Below are 24,805 nucleotides of genomic sequence, written 5' to 3' on the forward strand. Positions count from 1 at the left end.
ATTGTTTATGTGTATTTTTAATGTATTTCTAATATTTTCTACTAAAAATCTAAATGAAAAATCAGCAAAATGTCCCAATTTATTTATCTGATTATTGGATTGTCAAAATAATAAAAAAGTCATTAGTTGCAAAAGTTAAAAATCTTATTTTAAAGGTAAAATTGACAGGAAAGAGATATTCCCAGACAGTCAATTTATCAGCAGCAAAATGAGATCTCTTTTCTACTTTTTCACTCTGAGGTTATTTTAGTTTCTTTCTGCAGCAGAACCCGGCCGCTCGGCTTCGTCCTCCACATCAGAACGCAGCAGATGAGAAGCCCGGCTTGCTGTCTGGATGTGTGCTGAATGCTAGAAATGCATCCCTCACCTTGGGTGCGCCTCATCTTGCTGGTTTGCATGAAACCCAGCAGGGTAATGAGGTCTTCGATGATGCGGAAGTACTGGGACCCCGAGGAGCTGCAGGAGTGGATAGTCACAGCGACTAGCATCTGCTGGATGTCACACACCAGGAGCTTGTAATCATTCAGAGGGATACTGCATAATGGCGAGGTAGAAAGTGGAAACAAAAAGCACACAAAGTCACGCAACGCAGAGCAGCAGAAAGAGGATTAATGATTTAATGCTGTGTTACAACTTCTCGTCTGTTCTGGCTGCCTTACCCATTCTCCATGCCGTTCAGGGTAGAAAGAGTGTTGAAGAGCACGTAGAGCAGCCCGTGGTCCAGCAGGATGTCTGCCAGTTTGGGGCAGGCGTTGACAAGCTGCAGCAGCATACAAAGGATGTTGTGCACCAAGGAGTTCTCATAAAGGGAGTTCTCAATAAGACCCAACACCGGGATGATGCAGCGCCTTCTGAAAGGTGAGATATTTTCCATTTCCTCCAGGTCAAGACTGTGGAGAAGGAAACAAGGGAAAACAATAAGAGGCGGGATTCACAAACATACAACTCCAGAGAGAGTGATCAATGCACTCACTGTGGGGACTGAGTGGATAATCATGTTTCCAATATTATTTTTAAAGTGATGATTCCACAAAAAAAAAACATTTTAAAAGCAAGAACGGGGTAAAAAAGTTGTTATTGATGTTATAATAAGAGACGTACTCAGCCGATATTAATTTCTGTATCTATGCCAATATTGAAAAATATTCTAGATCAGGCATCAGTGGCTAAAGCATAAGGGCAGATCTATGCTGTCTAATTCTATGCTTTATTATTTATTTTACATTATATTTAGAATTCCTAATTGCAAGAAAATCTGTTGCAGTTTATTTCTTATTTATTTGGGTTGTTATACTCCTAATTACCTTGACTGAACAAATTAAAGCTGGTTTTACATGTTTGACCAAGTTACTGGAGTATTTAAGGTAAGTTAAGGTAAGGTAATTTTATTAATATAGCATATTTTCAGCACCAATGCTGGTGCAAAGTTATCAAATAAACTTGTAATTCAGTACATTTATGTTTGTGTTTTAAAAAAATATTGTTTTCAGTCATTTCAGCACTTTTTCTCCATATTGGCCGATACTAAACCTCAGATAACAGTATCAGTATCGGAAGTGAAAAAAGTCGATCGGTGCTTCCATGGTTACAATCAACACAACCATCTTCTGTAGAAAACAGTCCTGGTTAGACAAGACAATGATTGAGGTATTTGATAGTAAAAAGAAATGTGTTTGGAGGAGCAAAGGTGACGCTTTTGAACTTAAACAAATGCTCCTACCAAGCAGGGTGGTGGTAGTATCATGCTAAGGGGTTCTGTTGACTCACTCTTCTTCTAGGCCCATGGGGCGCCCAAACAGCATCTCCAGAAAGCACTCCAGCAGCCCCTGGCTGCCCTGGTGGATGTACAGCTGGTTGGCCAGCAGCGAGAAGCCGTGGTTCTTCAGAAACTTCTCCTTCTGCTCTTTGAGAGCTCTGCTGAAATAGGCGTCTAGGAGCTGGAAGCAATAAAGAGAAAAAAATGTCTTTAAACTATGGCTATCAATGCCAACACCATATCACATGGGATTAATCTAAAAAGTTTAGATTAAACTCTCCCGCGGAGGCAGCGCGTTACACGGTCTTGTACTGCGGTCAACAATGTAGAGTCACAAAGATGAGCGAGGAGAGTCCCATTGGTGTGGCTCAGTGGGAAATTTAAAATAAATAAATTTTAAAAAAGCGTTTGGATAATGATGAATTATCCTTCCACTATGGCTGAACAATAAATCAATAACTATATATTGTGATACACACATGATCAATATGAATAAATAAAACATCTGATAGAAAATATAATATTCATTATGTAGAATATTCATTGATTCAGATTGATGCTTTCATTTGAAATATTATGGATTATTACTGGATTATACTCCAGTTACCCCGCCACCGCCATTCAAGTTCTGATCCAGAACCAAACTGCATTCTGGGGATGTAGGCAGAGGAAAGACTTTAGCCGCTCAATCTCTCAAACTAAGCTAAACAACGTTGGTGGCGGTAGGAGTCTCGCACTTTCTGAACCATTTGAAAGAAAGTTTGTTGCAGTTTGTTCTTACATGTTTGACCTTGTTAACCTGTTGTTTTTGTCAGTTTCAGTTTCTTTATTATTTATTTTACATCAGCTGTTGTAGTCCTAATTGCCCTGACTGAACAAATTAAAGTTGGTTTCACATGTTTGACCAAAGTTGTGACGTTATTTGTGTATTTAAATGTGCTGTATTGGTGCAGACCTAACGAATATAAATCAGTACATTTATGTCCGTGTTTCAAAACAGAAAAATTTAAACATTTTAGGACTGTATTGGATCGATATTGGCTGATACCTAACCTCACTGTATCTGTTTCTGTAGCGGTAGTAGAAAAAAGATGATTGGTGCATCCTTGCTTTAAACCACAATAATCCAAAAAACAGGAAGTAGATTTGGATCCACCTTCATGACGCCTTGCTGGATGAGCGGTGAGGGATGATTGACCAATACGATGAGAGCCTCTGGCTGGATCAGCTTGTCCATGACCTCCTCCAGCATGAGGTCAGGCAGCAGCAGCAGGACGCCCCTCAAGAGATCATAGAGTCCGCAGCAGATCAGGACCAAGCAGTCCTCCGTACTGGACCTGAGAGATAAAACCTGTTATAGTACTGACTTTATTAAACAGGAGGGTTGTTTTTACTGTATTGACCTGTCATTAGCCTCTGCCTTGCTGTGCGTTCTGTCGGAGCCGGGCGAGTACGTGTAGCTTTCCCAGTCTTCAGGCATCGAAGCCCGGTCAGCTGCACTGGGCCAGCGGGCGACCGCCAGCGAACCATTAGGGAACGGAAAGGCTAGACCCAAACTGGTCAGATTGCTGTGGCTCCTCTGGAAGGACTGGATGCCCTTCAGGCTGTCGGGGCGACGCGGCGCCTCCTCGCTGGCCCAGTCCTCTGATTCCACCCCCCCCACGCTGCCCTCCACCGGACTGTCTACTTCCGCTGCCTCGTCCCGCTCCTCCTCCACGCTGATTGAAGGCGTCCGTGGCGCTCTGCCCTCCTCCGCGTCCTTGGAGTCACAGATCGTCTTGGCGGACTCACAGCTGCTCAGGAGCTGCTCGTCGCCTCCGACCTTCTTGAGAGTCTCCGTGCTGCCGAGAGCCTGCTGGGAGGCCAGGGAGACGTTGTCGCCCTCGGCCGCGTCACTCGAGCTGCCGTGGCCGACGCAAGGCATCACCAGAGGCGAGGAGTACGGAGATGGAGCCGCACTGGGAGGCCGTAAAGACTGATCATCACCTCCGTGTTCAGGCGAAGGAGCTAGAAGATGGCCTGGGAATGATACCAGTTCACCTGTTCAGGTTTGCTGTGCAAGACTTCAGTAAAAAGTTGTCAAATCTTCGCTCATGCTTATTTAAACCTATCCCTTTTCCATACAATTTGGTTTTAATTTCTGTCATTCCTTCAGTGAGTTGTACAATGGAGTATTAGGATCAAGCTACAACAATTTTTGTTTGTTTACAAAAATATAGTCATAATATATTTTAGTCATAATATTTGTAGAATAAAGATATTATTTTACCACAAGAATGTCTGAGAGTTATGAGGTTAAAAAAGCAGTTTTAATGAGAAAAAAGTATGGTTAATTTTTCATGTTGGACTTCTCATAACATTTTACGTCATTCTCCTAATATTATAACTTTATTCTTGCAATTATAAAAGAAAAATGTCTTAGACTGGCTCTTATATTTTGTTGTAGAGTTGACCTGATTTCCAAATCCAAGTGAACAGAAGCTGTAAAACACAACCGTCAAACAAGATGGCCGCCCTGCTCAGAGTGCAGACATCACTCTGAATGATGGAAACCCAGGGAGAGCCTTGGTGAACAAAATCCAGATTTTCCAAAAATTATATTTTCAAAATAAAAATTTGATTAATCGTAGAATCAATGTATTGCCCAGCTGTAGGACAAACTGATCATTTGTACTTAATGCTGTAGAGCAGTGTGGTGACCTGACATGTACCTTCATGGGGGCCGTCAGCAAAAACAGTCGGGGAGAGAGACATGACGGAGCTGCTGGCAGACCTTCCTCCGCTGTTGGAGCGTCTCAAGTACATAATGGACTGCACCTTTTCCTGGTACAACTTTCCATCTGAGAAACATCAAGGAGAGCTCAGAGCTTTAAATCACTAAGGCTTTGATTTAAAGGGCCAGTATCATGTGTTTTATAGACATACAGTGCAATTTTACATCATTTCTTTCAATATTCTAGCAGTTATTTACAATTTGCAGTCAATTAAAAGATAGTTTCATCAGGCTAAAACGAAGAAAAACATGCTTCCTGCAATGGCTGGAGTGAAATTACCATAATAATCCCATATTGGCTGGGAAGCGCAACGTCTCCTCTTTCAGAAACTGTTGGAATTTTTCAGACAGAGCAAAATGCCGTGCAGTTACGGTGGCCGACATTCAGCCGAACAGAGTTAACCAATTTAGCAACGTTTTTAGCATTATATGAGAAGTAGCTGATATAATGAGCTCAGTAAATGTTTCACCAGGTGGTTGCTAATTGCTGTTAGCTAGTCTGAAGGAGCTGAGTGAGAAAGTCACGGAGGAGTGCTGCTCCGTGAGGCAGAAGCTTAGAAACTGCAGCTCAGAAGAGGAGCTGCACCTAGAAGGCGGGGCTAGGTCCACTCAGGTGTTTTGCACAGCTGAATGGTTGAAATGGAGATTAAAGGATTTCTCAAGCATGCATGAAAGAATCAAAGCACTCCAGGTATGTCTTTGAGGAGGGAACAAGATTATAACATGATATAAAGCTCAAAAAAGTTAATTTTATGTGATACTGCCCCTTTAAAGGTGCTGTGTTCAGCTGGACCGCTTCCTTACCGATGTGCAGCGAGAAGTAGAAGCTGGATGGAGTGTGACAGACGTAGGTGTTGGTGGGCGGGTGAACGGCCAGTAGAAAGTTGCAGATGAGCTTCAGCAAATTCATGTCTGGAGGAGAGCCCAGCACTTCCTGGATGATTTTGATGAAGGACAAAGACACTTCCTGAGGGATGGACGTTAGATGGTCGTCCCGGTGCTCCTTAACAGAAACACATTCTTAGTAACAGCGAAAGAGAGGGAGTGGAGGCGACATTAGAGCTGCTTTATTCGGCAGGATTACCTGTAACACCTGGCAGGTGAGCAGGAAGCGATGCACAACTTCAGCGTTCAGGAACTGGCGGATGTTGTAGACCTGATGTGGGTGATGAATCCTGATGAGGATCTCTAAAGCGGCAAGCAGTGTTTCCCACACGCCACACTAACAAATAATAAAACAAGAATATTAGGTTACTTTTAAACACTATGTGATTTTATCATTAGGCACAATTTATCTGCATTTAACCCAAAACTTAGGGCTTATGATGAAGGCAAAAATCACCCTCCATCTTTATAAGTCTCGAATAGAAATATTTTAAATAAATAGTCAAAAAAAGGAGGAAATTCACCAGCTTTAAACACTGAATGTTGAATCTGAAATATTAAAAATTGTTCTGTGTTGTGCAAATATAAGCAGAGTTGGGTAGTAACAAGTTACATTTACTTAGTTTCACAAAAACAGATTGATGCAGAAGCAAAGACAGGAGGAAAAATCAATATATTTCCAATTAAATTATTGAAGACCTCATGACTCCATCTGAGCGGATGACATTTACACACCAAGCAGCCTTGTCAGGATTGATAAAAGTCTGATCTGTGACCAGCCTCACTGCAATGGTCATAAATCTTCAGTCCTTTAGGACTCTGAAAGCTTCAGGTAATAAAGGCTACAAGCATAAAGTCTTAAACGTTAGCAGAGTTGGGTAGTAAATTACATTTACCTCAGCTGCATTCTGCAGAAATGTATTTTTAAGGGTGTACTTTTTACTTTTACTTGAGTAATTTTCTTACTACTCATCACTTTTCATCACTACTCTTATTTGAGTAAAATTTCTGGATATTCTACGCACGGTGAGTAACTTCACTGAATGTAGAACAATTTTGTTTTAACCAAAAATTCACCAGACACAGACACACACCTGCAGTTTTTGTTAAAGTTTCATAACGGAGCTAACTACCTTGAAAAGTGCAAAATGAAAATGTTGTGTCTCTCTTGAAAAGAGGTCTGCAACCTTTATATTCCAACAAGTCATCTCTATGCACTGTCCAGCTAAATAAATATTAATTATAACCACAAATGATGTATGAACTATAAAATAAGAATGACTTATAAGGTTTGACACGTCTACTTTTTATTTTTGAGTTTTAAATAAAGAAAAGTATTGAACTTTTCACAAAGAAGATGCATTTTATTCAATGAGATGTTAATATTTGCACAATTTTTTTAAATAACAGCAAAATGGGTATACAAATAATACTGGTATTTTAGTTTCGGAGTGGAAATTCAGTGCAATTATTGCAACAACAAGTACTGTAGCTAAAACCTGAGTTTGTTATTCGATATACACAACAGGATGAACTTTTTTTTTTACAAACAAGAAAACATATTACTTGTAGTTTTAGTGTAATATTGCATAAAAAAAGAAAAATGGTTAAAAACCTGCAATTGTTGTTATATTTATTTTCAAAAACATTAGTTGGTTCATTATCACTTTTAGTCATAGTTATTAAGAGCCATTGTTGAAGGTCCAAAGAGCCAGTTGTGCAGGTTTCAGATCCCTGCTCTGGAATCTAAATAACCTAAACCTAAAAACCTAAAAACCTGGAACCTAAAAAAAGGACAAGATCAGTTTTAGACTTTAGGCCAAAACTGATGTCTATGTGTGCGTTCACCTCAGCCATGGCCCAAATCTTCCAGTCCAGCAGGATGTCAGAGAGCAGCCTGATGTCCTGAACCACAGCCACAGACTCTGGGTCCAATCGAAACTGGCCGTCGACCCCCAGGATGAGGACCGGTCCACTGCAACAGCCGTCCAGCAGAGTCTACAAAGACGGGACGCGTCAGTGTTCAGACTCATCAGGCACACACCGAAACAGATTGATGAAGAACCAAAGACAGGGAGAAAATCAATATATTTCCAATTAAATTATTGAAGACCTCATGACTCCATCGGAATGGATGACATTTACACACCGAGCAGCCTTGTCAGGATTGATAAAAGTCTGATCTGTGACCAGCCTCACTGGAGTGGTCGTAAATCTTCAGTCCTTTAGGACTCTGGAAGACTCAGGTAATAAAGAATACAAGTGTAAAGTATTTTTACTACATCGTACTTTTAACTTTTATTTGAATAATTTTATTATGAAGTCTCGCTACCCTTCCTTAAATAAGCTTACTGCAAGGTTGTTTTAATAAAAAATTGACCAGATAAAAACCCATACCTGCAGTTTTTGTTAAAGTTTCATACTGAAAGAAATAGATTTTTAAAAAATGTTTCTTTTGCCTGATTTTGCTATTCTGTGATTATGTTACATATATGAATCATTCTGGTTTTTAAAATACCAAAATCTCCACATAACTTTATATTTTAGTACATCTGAAAATATAATTTTTAAACATTAAATGATTGATTATCTGATCAGTTACTCAGTATTTGATTTGCCTTTTTATCAAATACTTGAGTAATTTTTTTTTACTTGAGTTAAAATATGTTTCAGTACTTTACCCTCCTCTGCCCACTACTAATTAAACCGTATGATGAGGCTGAAGGGTTGCAACAAAAGATATAAAAGAGATTTAATTTACAGCTTGACCAGAATAACAAAAAATGGTGAGAATAAATCGTAACAGTAGCGCAGCATGTTTCCTTTCAAATTGTAATAATTACGAGAACGTGGCATCGCTAATCAAAATTCAATAAAGGATGTGAGGATGTGTAAACCCTAAAGAGAGACATGCAATCAGAGGAGCTGCAGACGTCAGTGTCTCATCAAACCAGACGGAGTCGGTTTCAGCGCGGCTCTATTACACACACAGCCAGAGGGTCAAGTAACAGCGGGGTCACTGACACCGGCACAGAGAGGAACCGGTCTGTCGCACTGGATCAGATTTATAAAAAAAACAAAAAACAAAAAAGAGATGCAGCATAGAGGATCAGGAACAGCAAGGGGTTCAAGGTGTGACTCACTTTCAGCATATGATATCCTACAATGCATTTGGACTTGATGAGGACCTGATGGATCATGGAGTAACCATGGTAACAGTCCATTTCATGGATGCGGTGTTGGTTGTGCTTGCAGAGAGACAGTAGCACTCGCAGGGCCAGAGCCTGGGTATTCTCGCAGTCACTCAGCTCCACCGTCTGGACGATGCAAAACCCAGAGACAAGGGAGAGGAAAAAAACAAAAAGAAAAAAATCCAGGTCACATTAGACTTTGAACAAAAAGGACGCACAAAAATATAACAAGCTAAAACACCGACAATGTTTTCACACTATAAAAGTAGCAAACTGGGATGACGTATTCAAATTGTCAGAATGAAATGAATATCCAGCTGCCCTGCAATGTTGATGCAACATACATTTAAAGCAGAAAATGTATTTTGATACAATATTTCTGTCATCTTAATTCAAATTATTTGTTTATTTTGTTCAATAACCATGCAAAACAATAAATAGGCAGAACAAATACATAATGGCAGCATTGTTCAAACTTTTTGAAAAACAAAATCGTCAAGTTAAAATTAAAATACTAAATAATTTAATTGTGAATTCTTTTACCTTTACCTTCTCAGCAATAACAATACATGGAACATGTTTGGTTTTTTTTACTTTTTGGGTGAAATGTTAACCTATTTTGTTGTTTTGAAAAATATTTTTAAGACTATTCTCCCATGAAATAAATGAAAACTTTTAAAATACAACAAAAGTTACTTTGAAAATCATTTCTGTATTTAGCCATATTTACTGAGTGGGTGTTACATACTATGATATTAAAACAAACACAAAAATACTTTGTGTTATAATAATAATAATCAATTTTATTTATAATGCCCTTTACATCTCATTCACACACTGATGATGAAGCTACTGTTTAGTAGCCACAGCTGCCCTGGGGACTCTGACAGAAGCAAGGCTGCATTTTTTCATAACAGTGTCAATAATCTGCACCATCCGTTGAAAAGCCAATTTTGTTCCATTCTTGAACTGCAAAAGTCCCCAAAAATCCCTTTTGACACCAGTGATGAATGGTTAATAATAGAATTCTAAATTTAAAACACATTAAATTATTAATTTGTGTATTTGCATGTATATAAATTAGATGCTCTACCTGTGCAAAAAGGAAGACAAAGTTTCCCGTCCCTCCGATCTTATGCAGGACGGTCTGCAGGCCGTGGGTTTCGACGGGAAGCAGAGATCTAAATGCGTTTGCGTCCAGTGAGATGCTCTGCACCTCTTTGGAGCTGAAGGGCCGCTGGGTGACGACTGTCTTGGCCTGACCTTTCAGCCTGATCACAGGCTCGTATATGGTGTAGACTCTTGGACTGCTGGGGGTGTAAACTATCGCCAAGCTCTCCTGTAAAGAAACAGAAAATGCCATCATAATTATCTCTTCTGCTTGGGGAACTTCTGATATTTGATCTGCTTTGTATTAGTTAAGATCCCAACTACAAAGTCAGCTATGGGAGCTTTTACACTTGCCATTACAATCTGCACAGCTATTAACTAATCTATTAATATTTAATGTTCAGTCTCACTTAAATAGCTGCAGCGTAACTGTAATAATTTTTTCCATGTGGGTGAAAATTACTTCCTGCCGTGTGTTTTTACTGATCTCAGAATATCAAAAGGAAACATTTCACTAGCACTTCTTAAAAAAAAAGATGATTTTACATCTGGCATGAATAAAAGTGACAGCATTGAACACACTATGCATCACCAAATGTTTTACTTACAACCAGTGCTGTTGTGTCAATGTCCTTGTTCTTCATCAGGATCTCTCTGACGTGTTCACACCTGAGGCCTTCCAGAGATACGAACTTGGAGATTGAGCCACTCGACTTGCCGTATTTGCAGGGCATGATTGACGTGAGGTCTGGTCCACTGGAATAGAGGAAGAAGGCCTCCTCAGATCCTATCCTCGACCCTGACAGAGGCAAGTACAAGACAAAAAGAGTGAATCTTTATCTCTGTTTTGGGAAATCAGGTGCACCTTATGTTTTTAAGATCTTGCTTATTATTTTTCTCACAAAGAAAGTGCTTCCCAAACTAAATTCAATCAATGCTGGAGAGGTAGAGTTTGCATAAAAACATCAGTTTTTAGGCGACTTCAGTCTCGTTCTTTAATGTGAATCCTTTGTCAGGATATAGCAGATTGGCTCTACCACTAGAGTGAGCAGTGAGGTCTGACTTTAAAGTGATGAAGTTTAAAGAGTTTATGAATTAGGACATAAACTAACATGGGTATATAATTTCATTGAGATATGACACCTTAATGTCAAATTACAACCACAAACTTTTATGTATTTTCTTGGGATTGTTTTTGGTGGATCAACCCAAAATAGGGTATAATTGTGATGAGGTGAGGGTCCCTTTACTCTGGTATGTCGAAATAAAACCCAGTGCAACCTTGAATGTCAACCCGTGTTTAATTTAATCTCAGTGTTAATCCAGCTGAGCAGTTAACAGTGTAAAGACGGTGAGGAAAAAAACCTCCTGAAGTGTCCAGTGAAGGGCCGAGAGTTGATAACTCAGTGTTGATATTCTTATAGAGCTCAATCCCTGATAGAGGGAAGGCGCTGTAAATATAACAGGAGTCCTACCATTAAAGAGAAGCACAGTGCCCATGCTCCAGCATCCCGCCTCCTTCCCCAGCTCCTCTGACAAAACCGTGCAATGGCCCAACATGCAGAAAGTTTTGTTGCTGTCAGATGATAAACTGGACTTGCGAGGGAGAGTGTAGTCCAGAGAAACCTCACATTTCCTTAATAAACAAATAAAAAAGCAATTTTAATATTTAGTAAGTGACAGAGGCATGGCTACAACTAACAATTACTTTAGTAATCCATTATTTTTGTGATTAATTGGATTAAAAAAAATTGAAATCCGGCATCACTTAAGTCTGTTTTATGTAATATTAGAAATATTAATCAATTCCTAAATCAGTTGATCATTATTTCAATAATCACCAGGATTAATCTGATTGATTGTTTAGCTAAAACACTGCATATTTCCAACAGGTTTTCTTACCAGATGCCACAAACCCACACGACAACGCGGCCGTGAATGTTCTTCTTGCCCTCTGGCTGCTGGCTGTACGTGAGGCCGAGGTGCTGCCACTGCCCTCGTCTGAACAATCCCTCACCCGACTCGGCCTGCGTCAACAGCCCAGCTTTTATGTCGTCATTCGGGTCTATGCAAATCCTGAGAGAGCAAAGAATTACAATGCACGAAAGTTCAGATCCTGGCAACAGCACACCTTAGAAATAGCAGCCTGTATGGAGATACCAGTGGAGATATAATAAATCACTACAATGGCAAGAATTTGGATGGAAAAACCTCATAAGATAAAATGTAAAACATTATGTTCTTTGGTACTGTCCAATCATTAAAGATTAATGGAAGGAGATAAGTACTGGTAATACCTCAGTATTACTATTTTCAAGAGACAAAGCTTATGTATTTTGGTAATATATAAGTTTATAAAACAAACAAATATCTAATATCTATTAAGAGCAAGTAACATAAAAATGGCTATCACAGGACAAACAAACCTTATATCACTGAAGGTGACTTATTATGCTTCCTTGAACAGGTTAGAAACATTTATGCCCTATACAAAACATGTTCATAAAATGTTTTGCACAAAATCATTCTTGTATAATTAGATTTTAGTCTGGTCAGTTCTGCTTATCTTGAACTCCTTTCAGCTGCTTTAGGGCCTATTGTCACTTTAAATCGAAATTAGCTGCTGCTGGCCACGCCCCCCAAACTCAACGTTTACATTCAAACAGCATTAGCAGAGCCTCCTGCACAACCAACAAGAATGTAGCAGATTGTTTCTGGATGATAAATTAACAATAAAACTCTTGTCCTTTTCAGGAGCCATTGTACAGTGCATACAGTAGTAAAACCAGCTGACCAAACGTTCTGGAACTCTGCTTTGGTTGTTAGGTGATGAGCGGAACTCTGCTGGAGTTGCTAGGTAACGGGCAGTGCCTGCTGATTTTCTGATTAGCTAATTTTCCAGACACCACAAAACATGAAGTTATTGTCAAAAAACAGCTGGATGGTTTTCTTTAAGCACGTTGGCTGTTTTTATAGGCAGTAGAGGCCCAAATGCCAGCATTAAAGTTGGCATTGTGATATATTGTCTTTGAATTTTACTCACTTGGGAATCAATAACGATAAAAAGTAGAAATAGCAACTTATTCTGCACATAAAGCCTTCATCCTCACCTGAAGGTGAGAGAGCCTTTGGAGAAGTCTGCCCACACTTGAAGCATCAGCGCCTTGGAGCCCATGGAGAGAACATGAACCAGGTTTTCTTCTGTTGACTTTGCTCCAGTCTGAAGTGAAGCATGATGGATCTCAGATGCAGGACGGACACTTTCTTCTGGAAAATGAAGCAAATCTTATAAACTGTCCATCTTTCAAGTAGATCAAGCATTAAAGAATTCCAACCTTTGTCGTCGCTCTTCTCCTCCAGCTCCGTCACCCTCAGCCACAAAGAGGCACTGAAACCGGGGGCCATGTGGGGCCAGCAGTTCTGCCCCACGAGAGGTAGGTGGAGAGGGGCTGTGTGCCAGGGTGAGGACCATAGGTGGCTCGGTCGGTGCTCTGGTTCCCCCTCCCGGCGACCAGGAGAAAGTTTCCCCTTCCAGAGCAGGCTGACGGCTTTGCCTCCGGCAGCGCCGCTCTGCCTGGAGCCAGGAGATGAGCCTCCGGGTGTAGAAACCCCGTGGAGTATCGGAAACGTCAGGAAGTGAAGAGGCTCCATCTTCATGTTGGCTTCGACAATTTGTAGGATACCCTTCAGTAAAATAGCCTGTAAACAAAGAAAATTAAAAGGTTGGGATAAGAGCACACAAACATCTCAGATTTGACCTTTTATCTTTATTAGCTTCTTTGCTCCAAGCCACTTTAAACAGCAAATGCCAGACTCTTAGGTCTTGCTAAAATAAGCTCCTATTTCCCACAGGCGACACCCAGGCATCTCTGAATATTAATATTTTTGTAACTTTAAACGTTGTTACACCCAAAAAAGATTTCATCTTTTGCTTGTTGTTATTTGTCACCTGGAACCTGTCATTTCAGTAGAATAATACAATAATCGAGGGTGCTAAAAAAAATTGATTTTACATAATAAAATACTCTCCATTTAAAAATACAAGAATCCATGCTTTAATCAACTCCACACAGTGACATAGTTTTTATGCCTCTGATTGGATGTTCTGTCCTTCGTGATGGCTCTTCAACCAGAAAGGAGTTTGAGCCAAGCTCTGAGTAACAAGAACCAGCAAAAGCAACAAGAAAAGCCATTCTCAACAGGGTTAGAGTCAATACTGATAACCCTCTCAGATTTGATATTAATAAATGTTTGTTTTGTGTGTTTATATGCTGTGTTTGGCTGTGCAAGTCTCTTACATTCAACCATGTTGGACCTTAAGTCCAACATAATTCCCCAAAAAAACCTCCCACAAGCTTCCAAAACATTCCCCCTTTTTTTTCACCCCCTTATGTTAACATATGTATTCAAACTCTAAATTAGGTCATAAAACCTCTGTCCTCTGAATCCTGATAGATAAGTCCCAACATTTAATTTTGTATTCATAAAACTTGTTCAGAAGTAGTGTGCAGAGAACAGGCAGTATAGTAGTTTAGCATCATTGGTTACTACATTTTAGCTCGAATAAACATATTTTCATTTTTTAAATAATTTTTTTTTTCTTGTAGCATATGCACCATTACATCAGATACATTTCCTACTCTGTGAACTTGTTTACTGGTAAAGGCAATAAAGTGATTTTGATTTAATTGTTCATTAGCTGTTGTTTTTTTTTTTTAATTAATGATTAAAAGTGTGTTAGTAATAATCTTAAAACCTTCTAATTTTTTTAAATATATGTGAGGGGTTTTTTTTAAAAATGGGAAAAAAGATAAATCATTCAGATTAATTTTCGGTTTATAAACCTCCGTTTGGCGTAGCTTAATAATGAAAGAAGCACTGAGAATATTTCCTGGTTGGTAAAAATAAACGTTTCACTTAAACTGAGGCTATGAACAGCTCTCTCCTGCAATCTTCCAACCAAACATACTTGTGCTAATAAGATGCAGTGTCACATCTCTTCCGCACACTTTGGTGTTAACTGTGTGTGATGTGAAGAGGGCTCCAGGGCTTAGTATGTGTTGATGAATTTCAAAGAACCATGAAGTGCGAAGGCAGTGACAGGAAGCGCGTCTTACGCAGAAACTCTAGTTTATATAAATAAACCGAACTTGCAGACTGTGATCACAAGCTGGCTGCATGTAAGCAAACAGTACAGTGCTGAGTGACGGAACGGTATTTACTGTAGGTGGGGTTTTCTCCAGGAAGAGGCGGATCAATAGGGCCAGCTCCTCTGCCGTAATGCGCTGGCTCACCATGGCAACCAGCAGTTCCACCAGCACCATCTGGCAATCTAAACACCAGCGATAAAGAACAGGAATATATAAACAGTTTCAATTCAATCTACCAAGACAAGAACACTTAATCGTGTCAGTTTTATTGTCAAACTTGACTTGCAAAAGTATTTACACCTCTTTAAGTTTTTCACATCATGTCCGGCTGCAACCACAAACTTCTGTATATTTTATTGCTGTTTCATGTGATAGACCAACACAGTGTAGAACCTTACTATAAAGTAGAAGGACACAGACAGATGGTTCTCACGAATAAAGATCTGAAAAGTGAGGCAGGAAATACAGCTGTGGAAACAATTAGGAGTTTTCACAGCTGAACCTCATTGAAAACCTCCTGGTTATTCCACCAAATATTGATTTCTGAGTTAAAACATTTGTATTGTTGTTTCTAAATTAATATAAACTTCTTTGCATTATTTGAGGCCTGAAACCACTGCATCTTTTCGTTATTTTGACCATTTCTCATTTTCTGCAAATAGATAACAAATTTCGGAGACATGGTTTCAGTAGTTCATAGAATAAAAGAACAATGTTCATCTTATTCAAACATATACCTATAAAAAGTAAAATCAGAAAAACTGATCATTTTATGTGGTCTCTTAATTTTTTCCAGAGCTGTACATTTATCCGTCTTCATCAGTATTTTTTAGAACCACAATTTGCTCCAGGTCTTTAGGGCTTTGCATATATTTTTTGATCACTTTTTGACTTTTGTTTTCTGCAAAATATCTCAAACTCAGCTAGATTGAGTTTGAGCACTTATCAAACGTGTATCAAGCACTTATACACGTTTGATAAGTAAGTGCTTGATAAGTGGTTGATACACATATCAAGCACTTACCAACGCAAGTTTTCATGCCTTTCCAGCAGCACAGTTTGGAGATAGAAACAATATATCCAACTAAAACTAGGTCATTCTCTAGTGATGTGTCAAAGTAAGAATACTTTTGCAATGGCTGGTTATTAAGGAGAAATAACAGACACTGAAGTAAATCTTAAATAAACAATTAGAAATTGCAAAATAAGTCCAACTCTACTTATTTTGGGTACAGATTTAGCCAAGTATCTAAGCAAAATATTATGCTTGAACTCTGGGGGTGAAGTTAAAACGTCATGTCTGTAAAAATATGAACTTTTAGACATGCTTCACAAAATGTTCTGCTGGATAAAATAAATGACATACCTTTAAAGGAGAGGTCTGTTTGACTGAGGATGTTGTGAAAGCTACAAAGGATGGTTTTGACTCCTCCCTGTGAGAAACCAAAGTGAAGGGTTACGTCAAACCTGCAAGACGGTGAACACCAACACAAAGAGGAAGAGGTATTCAGTCTGACCTGGTCGTAGAGCAAGGTGGCGTTGCGGCGGTTGGCATGCACAGCGCCCAGCAGGCTGTGAAACACGTGACCGAGAACCTCCAGGTCCGGCGAGCCAGAGGCAAGAAGCCGCAACTCCATGGTGCATATCTCAGGGAACAGCAGCACGCCGCGCTCCGGCCCATCCTCCGCCGCTGCCGCAAACTCATTCAACACTGCAGGCTCCACCTTCCCTACTGAGAAAATGTCCAGTCAGCAGGGTAAGATAAAAAAAATAAAAAAAACACAATCCAAAAGATTATTAATTGGCCCTACAGACTAGCTGACACCATTAACACCATTAGCCTCCAGACTCCATCCTTTCCCAACCACTGATGTTGGAGGAATCTCATGGAAATGAATTAGCCGGAGGTCTGCGCTCAGCCTTGGAGCAGTCTGGGTTTCCCCTCATGATTTACAGGATTGCAGCCCTGCAGCCTCTCACACGGTGCCTGGAACCTCCTTTTATTAATGAAGCTGCTCGTTCCCCTGCGCGCATCTGCTCTGCTAGCACAAAAACACATAAATACTGTCTTCTGTATATTTACAGTAAGGTCTAACAGTTTTCCCTGAAGAATGTATAAAGTAGAGAGTAACGCTTGTGACGTATTGGAATGTAAACAACACAAAATTTCTCTGCTCAGAGCAGAAAATTTAAGACAGTAAAGCTTTTTTCTAGATATTCATGATGCTTACATGTAATGTTACAAACTAGGCCTGCGAAATATGGCTAAAAAATAAAACTTAAGATTTTTTTTGTATCATATCCAATTTTAATAAATTTTTTCTCACTTTTTTTTCTAAAATAAGAAATAAATTACATAAAATATTTTCAAAATGTGGCTTTTGCTTCAGTCATCCCTTCTGTGAGTTGGATGATGTCATGTTAATGCCAGATTATGAGAATTTCTGATTATTTATGAGAATGTAGTCATAATATTAGCAGAATAAAGATGAACTTTTATAAGAAGAATGTTTGAAAATGAGGAAAAATGCTTCAATATAACAGATTTGACGTGACCAGTTCATTTTGTTAATTCTTCGAAGTAAACAGTAGTTTGAACAATTGTTTCAATCTCCTGCTACAGATAATAATTTGAAGTTGATGTGTTACGTATTTCTATTAAATGTTAAGTATTATCTGTGAAACTTCTACTAAAGTACAACTTCACAAGACACTCATCATGTATCATTTTATTTTTTTGCTTTTTTTGTGTTGGAGTTCCCATAAAATGTATTATTCTAACATTACAAGATATATTTTTATGGTAATATCACAACTTTTTATTTATATTATTTTTGACCCTATTGCTGTGTGAATATTATGACTTTTTTCTCTGAAAATGTAGCCTGGCCCTAATATTTTTTGCAGACCTGAATTCAAAGTCCAAATAGATAGAACCTGTAAAACATTACTGCCAAACAAGATGGCCGCCGTGGTCGTGCTGACATCACTGAACTATGGAACATAAATACTTAAGTACACTGGTGGAAAAAAAAATCCCAACTTCCAAAAATGTTATTTTCAAAAACAGAGAGTTTGATTAATTGTTCAATTTAAAACAGAATATAAAAAAAACACCAAAAAGACAAACTAAGTTGTGAAAAACATATTTTTGTCAGCAGTTTAACCCAAACCCCTGAAGGTCTGACACTGTTTTTTAAGAACCGTGTCATTAAAATGAAATGACGTTTACATTCTGATAAAATACCCAATAAAGGTCACACCATTACTGCTGGAGTAACAGTGACAGACGAGTAAATATCATATCCTAACACGTCTGTCACCTGCACGCTCTTTAATCAAAATGCCTCATTCTCTGTCCATTTCCATGTGTATTTTTCTTTTTCCTTGTTCAGAGATACTGGTTACACTGGGTAAGTTATTGGTGCTTTCTAGTGAGGTTGTGTAAAAAAAAAATGCTGCACAAGTGATGCAACACTTTGCAGCACAAAAGAAGTCAAGAAAAGAAAAGATTAAATGCATTTATGCCACAAACAGAGAATTTGTTGGAACACCTACTAAAAAAATGCCTAAAAAGGCTTTAAGTAAATCTTTTCAAAATCAGATCTAATCAGCAGCTATGAAACGTCTGACAAAATAAAGTCGAAAAACAAAAATCTCCTAAGTTAAAATTTCAAAATAATTAAAAAATTCAACAGCTGATGAGAAAAAGATGTTTTGAGTTACAGTAAATTTACTCTACGCTCAGTATGTGAAGCAAAAGTACTTCAATAAGTGTGAATGTCTCATTAAGAGAAAAAGTCTCCTTACAAACTTGAAAGATTTTGAAGAATCTCAGACGTCAGTCATGGTTTTTCTAGAGAGCGAGGCGCTTTGATCTCACATCCAAAGACACACTTCAGTGCAAATCATTTAAGAGTTGTTTTGAAAGCCTGCAGCTGGAACTAAAACACACAAAATAAGTATAAATAAAGTTGACCTTAATTCTTCTGTTGCACTGCTGAATGTGTTTGGTCTGTGCCTCAAGTTTTTTTTTTTTTTTTTTTGATTTTAAAAACAGTTTTTCTTAAATTATTGAATAATCTTATGAAAACAAATGTAAGAAAATGGCTCTAGGTATATGAGAGATTGATGATTAGCACAATACAGTCTAAGCTGAAAGGTGAATTCAACACGTTGGAAAGCAATAATGAGTATTTTGACACATATTTTTTAAATTTATATAAAACTACAAAGACGTCTGTAATGTCGTCTTTACACATTAGACATTGAATAATAATTCATTTACACATTGAATAAGGCACATCAATGTATGTGGCTTATTTAAAAATAAGTATGAAAAAGAAAACAAATGTAAGAGAAAGACGCCAAAAAATAATATGAAGCAGAAACTCATAAATTTGACACGAAATAAATTATAGATGTTAAAGCCAATGGCCACAGTTATCACTATTTTGCACAATATATGTTTTTTATGTAAAGTAGAAAAAGATACATTGATTGAAAAAACAATGCATCTGATTGTAGTTAGTCTGACTAAAGGTCAAAAAAGGGACCATTTTCAAAACCAGATGAATATTTTACAGAGATAGTCATTTCATAGACATAACCGTTCAAAACGTGATAATTCATTAGTTAGAGCTGATGGGTTTTTGTTTCTCATTCTTCAAAATTAAAACGCTCTCTATTTTAGGTGATGCAATCGTTTTTCCATGAAGCCAGCGCCTCCATCAGATTGGAACCTCAAGTCACAAGATGCAGCTTATGAGGCCAAAGCATCTCGCTGCCAGCCAGTTGTAAAACTTATCACAATGAGTCCTTTCTGAGGAGATTAAAGTAAGAAAACCAGTGTAATCAGGCCAATTCGTTAACCTGCATCGGGCTCAGGGCTGCTTTCTGCTTTGTCATCCATACGCAATAAAAATATCAACTTCTTCTTGCTAAATATCCTCCACAGGAGGATGTAGCTTTATCTCTGTCACACGACAGAACGGGTCGAAAGAAAAAAAAAGAAAAGGAAAAAAAAAGTCCAGAACCATTCAGTTTTGAGTTGATTAGAGTTAGAAATGAGGTTTTCCCGAGGCAAGTTTTCAGCAGGGTCAGAGGGTGAGACCAGCACATGACCTCTTAGTCAAGCCAGATAAGTCTGCTGACATTTCTCAGCAACAAAAACAAGACGCAAAGAGCAGATGACGTTAATAGTAATCCACAAGAAACAGTACAGCTGAAGCAAACGGTTCAGGTTTGCAGTAACAAAGAGTTGTGTACACAGTTTGCGTGTGCATTTGTGTGTGGACCTACCCTCTTCCTGCTGCTTCATGGTCTCCGGGTTGCTTTCGCTATCAGCGTCGTAGCCCTCCTCCTCCCCCGGGAGCCGGACACTGCAGCTCTGCACCTCATCCACCTCCTCAGACAGATCTCCTGCCGGAGCCGCCCCCTCAGCAAACACCTGGAGCTTCTGGTAAAAAAAAAAAAAAAAAGCTTAAATGAAACTAAACCAAGATCCTCCTCCCCAATCCTGCTACCTTAAATGGTGGTAAGATTTAAGATTAATCGCCAAATTCTTTGATGATTAAAAAAAACAAATCTCCTTGACCAAAAGTATTTCCAGCATGACAAGTAGTGGTCTTTCCACTTATGTGGTGAAAAAAGGGAGGGAAAAAAGTACAAGTTTTTGGTCATAAGACAAATATCAGCTGACTTGAACTGCATCTACACAGCCCAATTCCTTGTTGTGCACAGTTGGTTATAGTATGCACACATCAGAAAACTCCCAACAATAATGCAGACAAGGAGGAATTATTCTGACACCACCAAGATGTGAGAAACCATACCTTTAACTGTGACGTGTAGGTAATTGTCTCAAAAAATGCGACACCTTCTGTTGCGAAACACTAATTTTAGAGCTTTGCAAATTGGGTAATTCTTAAGTAAACATCACACTCTGCTGGGTCTACAGAGAAAGTACTAATCTCTTAGAAAAACAATAAATCTGAGCAAAAAAAAAAAAGATGGATAAGATATATTCTCATCCAATACTTTTAGTTTACAGAAACAATGCAGTTAAAGTGTTTTAGAAAAGTATTTATACACCTTATACTTTTGCGCATTTTGCACTTCAAAATCATGAATATTAAATAAATGGATTTTAAATCCAGTGCAAAAAAGAAAATCCCTCAAAAGTCAACTTATAATTAAACTTTACAAACAGCCACAGCTCAGGTGGAAGAGTCTGCTAACTGGACAACTATTTTAAAAACAGGTCAAAACTGCACCAATGTGCTGTACAAAAATAATGCCATAATAGAATAAATTGATGGAATTAAAACATAAAAATAAGTAAATAAAATAAAAATAAAACATCACAACAGAAAAGTTACGATATCAGGCCTCAATTAAATGCCAATGAATAAAATAAAGTTTTAAGAAGCAATTTAACGACTTCCGGTTATGGCGCTGAGGTGAGCAGACGCATTGAACCAGAGCTCCCAACTCGGTCGTCTAATTCCCCCTTGCCAGAGCTGAATTAACCCTCTAAAATCGATTATTTTATGATGAAAAGGGGAAAGGCATCAAAAAGTAACGGTAAATCAAAACAAACAGACGAGAGAACTTTTAAAACACTGTTTGACGAAGGCGAATCTGACCAGCACGTGGCTATGGAAGGGCTTCAGGCTAGCATCGGAGCTATCCACAAAGAGATCGTAGCTATCCGGGCAGATGTGAAGGAAGAGCTGAGCTGCTTTCGTGACGACTTCTCCGCCGACATGAAGAGAGATTTAAGACGTTTTCAAGAAGAGATTAATGGAAGACTAAACGAAATCGTGTCGGACATAAAAGAGAACCAGAAGAGAACGGAGGAGTCGTTAAAACGTGTGGCAGAAATGGAGGAGTGGACCGCGGCGGCGAAAGAGGTGCTGTCTCAAACTATAAGCAACCAAGATAAAATTCAAGCCAAACTGACTGATTTAGAAGCACGCTCACGCAGAAACAACATCCGTGTGTACGGGATTCCGGAGGACACAGAGGGAGACAATTTGTTGGAGTTTATGGACGGTTTCATTAAGGCTGAGCTGTCACTCCAGGATATGGATCTAGCTATACAACGCTGCCACCGGGCTCTGGGTCCCAAACCGCCGCAGAATGCGAGCCCCCGCTCCGTGGTGATCGCCTTTCTGGCAGTCAGAACCAGGGATTTGGTGCTTCGCGCCGCGTGGAAGAAAAGAGAGGTACACCTCAACTAGCAGCGGGTTTATTTCGACCAGGACTACCCGACAGAGACCCAAAAGAAGAGGAAAGCTTACGCCCCTATCAGAAAACTTTTGAAAGAAAAAGGTCTCCGTTTCCAAACCCCGCAGCCAGCGAAGCTCCGAGTGTTTTTTGACGGCGGCCCGGTCACGTATAGCAGCGCGGCGGAGGCCATCAAGGACCTGCGAAAGAGAGGTATCGCTCCCGACGGCAATAGCAACGTTGGTTCTCCCACGGCAGCGCCGATGGAGAAACTGGACAGACTGTCCTGGGTGATGGCGGAGGCCAAACGACGGAGCTCCGAAGCACACGGAGAGAGAGCACGGAAAAAACTCAGCGGATTTCGCCATGAGGCTGGAGACGCTGCCGCTTCTCCAAGTTAAGCGCCGCTCGGTAAAACCAAGCGGTAAGATAAGCAATCAGTGATCTGATCCAGCGTGTGGACTAAGAACTGAACATTTCTGTATAGAGACACTGTCAGACATCATTATAATATCCCTTCATTCAACTTTCGCTAATGTTAACTAGAAATACGTTACTGATAAAAAAATAAAATAATAGATAACACATGACCGTAGTTTTGGGAGCCGGTTTGAAGGCTCTGATCGTGCACTGAGTTAAACTCATACCGAGCTATGTCAGTTTGCACCGGAGAGACCCCCCATGGAAAGAGTCTCATGGGGATTTTTCTCTCCACCCAGGACTCCTTAATGAGTCATTTTGTTTTGGAAGTCGTTCCTTTAGTATGTTTTCAAGTTTCAGGTTCCTTGTTTTTGATTTTTACAAATGTTTTATTGTTAAGGTCACCTTGGATGTGTAAGTTAGAGGGATTTATCCATTTAAAGATTTATGCTCCAACAGCAATATAAATTTGTAACTATTAATGTGCACGGGTTACAGAATCCAATTAAAAGAGGAAAGCTCATAGCTAAGATGAAGAGAGAACAGCAACAAATTATCTTCTGGCAAGAAACCCATTTAACAAAACAGAATCATGAAAAATTAAAAAAAAAAAGGGGTTTAAAAAGACATTTTATTCCTCCCACTCAAATGGAAACACTAGGGGCATGGCAATATTAATTGCAAATAATGTGGACTTCCAGGTATCCAAACAAATTACAGACAAAGAAGGCCGTTTCGTTTTGGTGAGGGGAACACTAGACTCAAACGAAGTAACTTTATTTAACATATATAGGCCTCCAGGACATGACAAAACATTTATTGATAAAATATTTTATCTTATATTGACTGAAACATCTGGCGTGTTGGTATGTGGAGGGGACTGGAATGCACAACTGCATCCTTCCCTGGATTCTTCAAACCCTTTAAAAAAAATCAACTCAGAATCCCTGTATATAAACAAAATGATTAAAAGGATTGGCTTATTGGATGTCTGGAGGGAATGCCACCCATTGGCTAAAGAGTTTACCTTTTTCTCCCACCCTCATGGAGTTTACTCAAGAATTGATTACTTTTTCCTATTTAGAGCAGACAGATACAGGGTCCTAGACTGTAGTATTGGTACTAGGGATGTGTCGGATCACTCTGGGGTATACTTGAAACTACATTTAGACTCTCACCCTAAGACAACAATATGGAGACTTAACACAGCTCTGTTGAACGATAACAAATTTGAGGAATTCATTAACAAGGAATTTACAGAATATGTTGAATTTAATAACAGCGAAGAAATGTCTCCAAGTATATTATGGGATGCGGCAAAAGCAGTACTGCGTGGAAAAATTATAATGTGGGCATCAAGGAAGAAAAAAGAAAAATCTGAGCAATTCAATGACATGACTAAACAACTAAACATTTTAGAGCAGAAACATATTGAAACCAAAGACCCTGCTCTACTACAGCAAATAGCTACAATAAAAGTAGACCTAAATCGGAAGCTCAACGACAAAGTGATACTTAATCTCAAATATATTAAACAAACTTACTATGAAAATGGACCCCGAGCGAAAAAAATATTAGCCTGGCGACTAAAACAACAACAACTTGACAGATCCATCTTTAAAATTAGAAACCCCATTTCCAACCAGATGTGTTTCTCCCCAGACGAAATACATAAATCATTTGAAATATACTACAGGAATTTATATAGTCAACCCAAATTAACTGAGCTACCCTCGGTAAAACAGTTTCTAGATTCTTTGGATCTCCCCTCAATTGGCAATGAGCAAAATAAGTGGTTATCTGCAGATATAACACCAGCAGAGGTCGATAAAGCCATCTCAAAATTGAAAGCAAGTAAGTCACCAGGAGGAGACGGATTACCAGCTGAATGGTATAAAATCTTTAGGAGATCTATAACACCTATGCTGTTAAAATGTTTTAATCATGTGCTTAAAGGAGGGGAGACTCCACCATCCTGGAAACAAGCGATAATATCCGTTATACCAAAACCAGGAAAGGATAAAAGTGAGTGTAGCTCATACCGGCCCATTTCAGTCTTGAACATTGATTATAAAATATTCACTTCAATAATTGTTAGTAGACTAGAAAATATTATCCCCGAACTGATTGATACAGACCAGACAGGATTTATCAAAAATAGACGTACACAGGATAATGTGAGGCGAGCGTTACACTTATTCGACATCATGAACAGAAATAATTTGAAATCTTTAGCAATCAGTTTTGATGCTGAAAAAGCCTTTGACTCTGTACGATGGGAATACTTATA

General features: G+C 39.0%; 1 protein-coding gene across 9 annotated transcripts in view; it reads right to left on the minus strand.

Moving 5' to 3' along the window:
• The window catches only part of lyst (lysosomal trafficking regulator), an 86,677-nt gene that overhangs the window by 20,287 nt on the left and 41,585 nt on the right, over positions 1–24,805 (minus strand). For 6 of the 9 annotated variants that reach the window (XM_028006031.1, XM_028006030.1, XM_028006035.1 and 3 more), the window contains 20 exons: positions 20,167–20,323; positions 16,383–16,597; positions 16,232–16,298; positions 14,938–15,047; positions 13,051–13,414; positions 12,826–12,982; positions 11,618–11,791; positions 11,191–11,351; positions 10,324–10,514; positions 9,699–9,944; positions 8,558–8,731; positions 7,263–7,412; positions 5,614–5,751; positions 5,334–5,532; positions 4,468–4,596; positions 3,160–3,775; positions 2,913–3,093; positions 1,768–1,937; positions 660–890; positions 368–534 (listed from right to left, as the gene is read on the minus strand). In XM_028006031.1, coding sequence (XP_027861832.1) covers positions 368–534; positions 660–890; positions 1,768–1,937; positions 2,913–3,093; positions 3,160–3,775; positions 4,468–4,596; positions 5,334–5,532; positions 5,614–5,751; positions 7,263–7,412; positions 8,558–8,731; positions 9,699–9,944; positions 10,324–10,514; positions 11,191–11,351; positions 11,618–11,791; positions 12,826–12,982; positions 13,051–13,414; positions 14,938–15,047; positions 16,232–16,298; positions 16,383–16,597; positions 20,167–20,323 — 3,997 coding nt within the window. The remainder of the gene's footprint in view (positions 1–367; positions 535–659; positions 891–1,767; positions 1,938–2,912; positions 3,094–3,159; positions 3,776–4,467; positions 4,597–5,333; positions 5,533–5,613; positions 5,752–7,262; positions 7,413–8,557; positions 8,732–9,698; positions 9,945–10,323; positions 10,515–11,190; positions 11,352–11,617; positions 11,792–12,825; positions 12,983–13,050; positions 13,415–14,937; positions 15,048–16,231; positions 16,299–16,382; positions 16,598–20,166; positions 20,324–24,805) is intronic. The other 3 variants (XM_028006032.1, XM_028006034.1, XM_028006033.1) reach the window with 3 other exon arrangements.

This window comes from Xiphophorus couchianus, chromosome 22 (genome assembly GCF_001444195.1).
Source record: "Xiphophorus couchianus chromosome 22, X_couchianus-1.0, whole genome shotgun sequence".
Taxonomy (NCBI): Eukaryota; Metazoa; Chordata; class Actinopteri; order Cyprinodontiformes; family Poeciliidae; genus Xiphophorus; species Xiphophorus couchianus.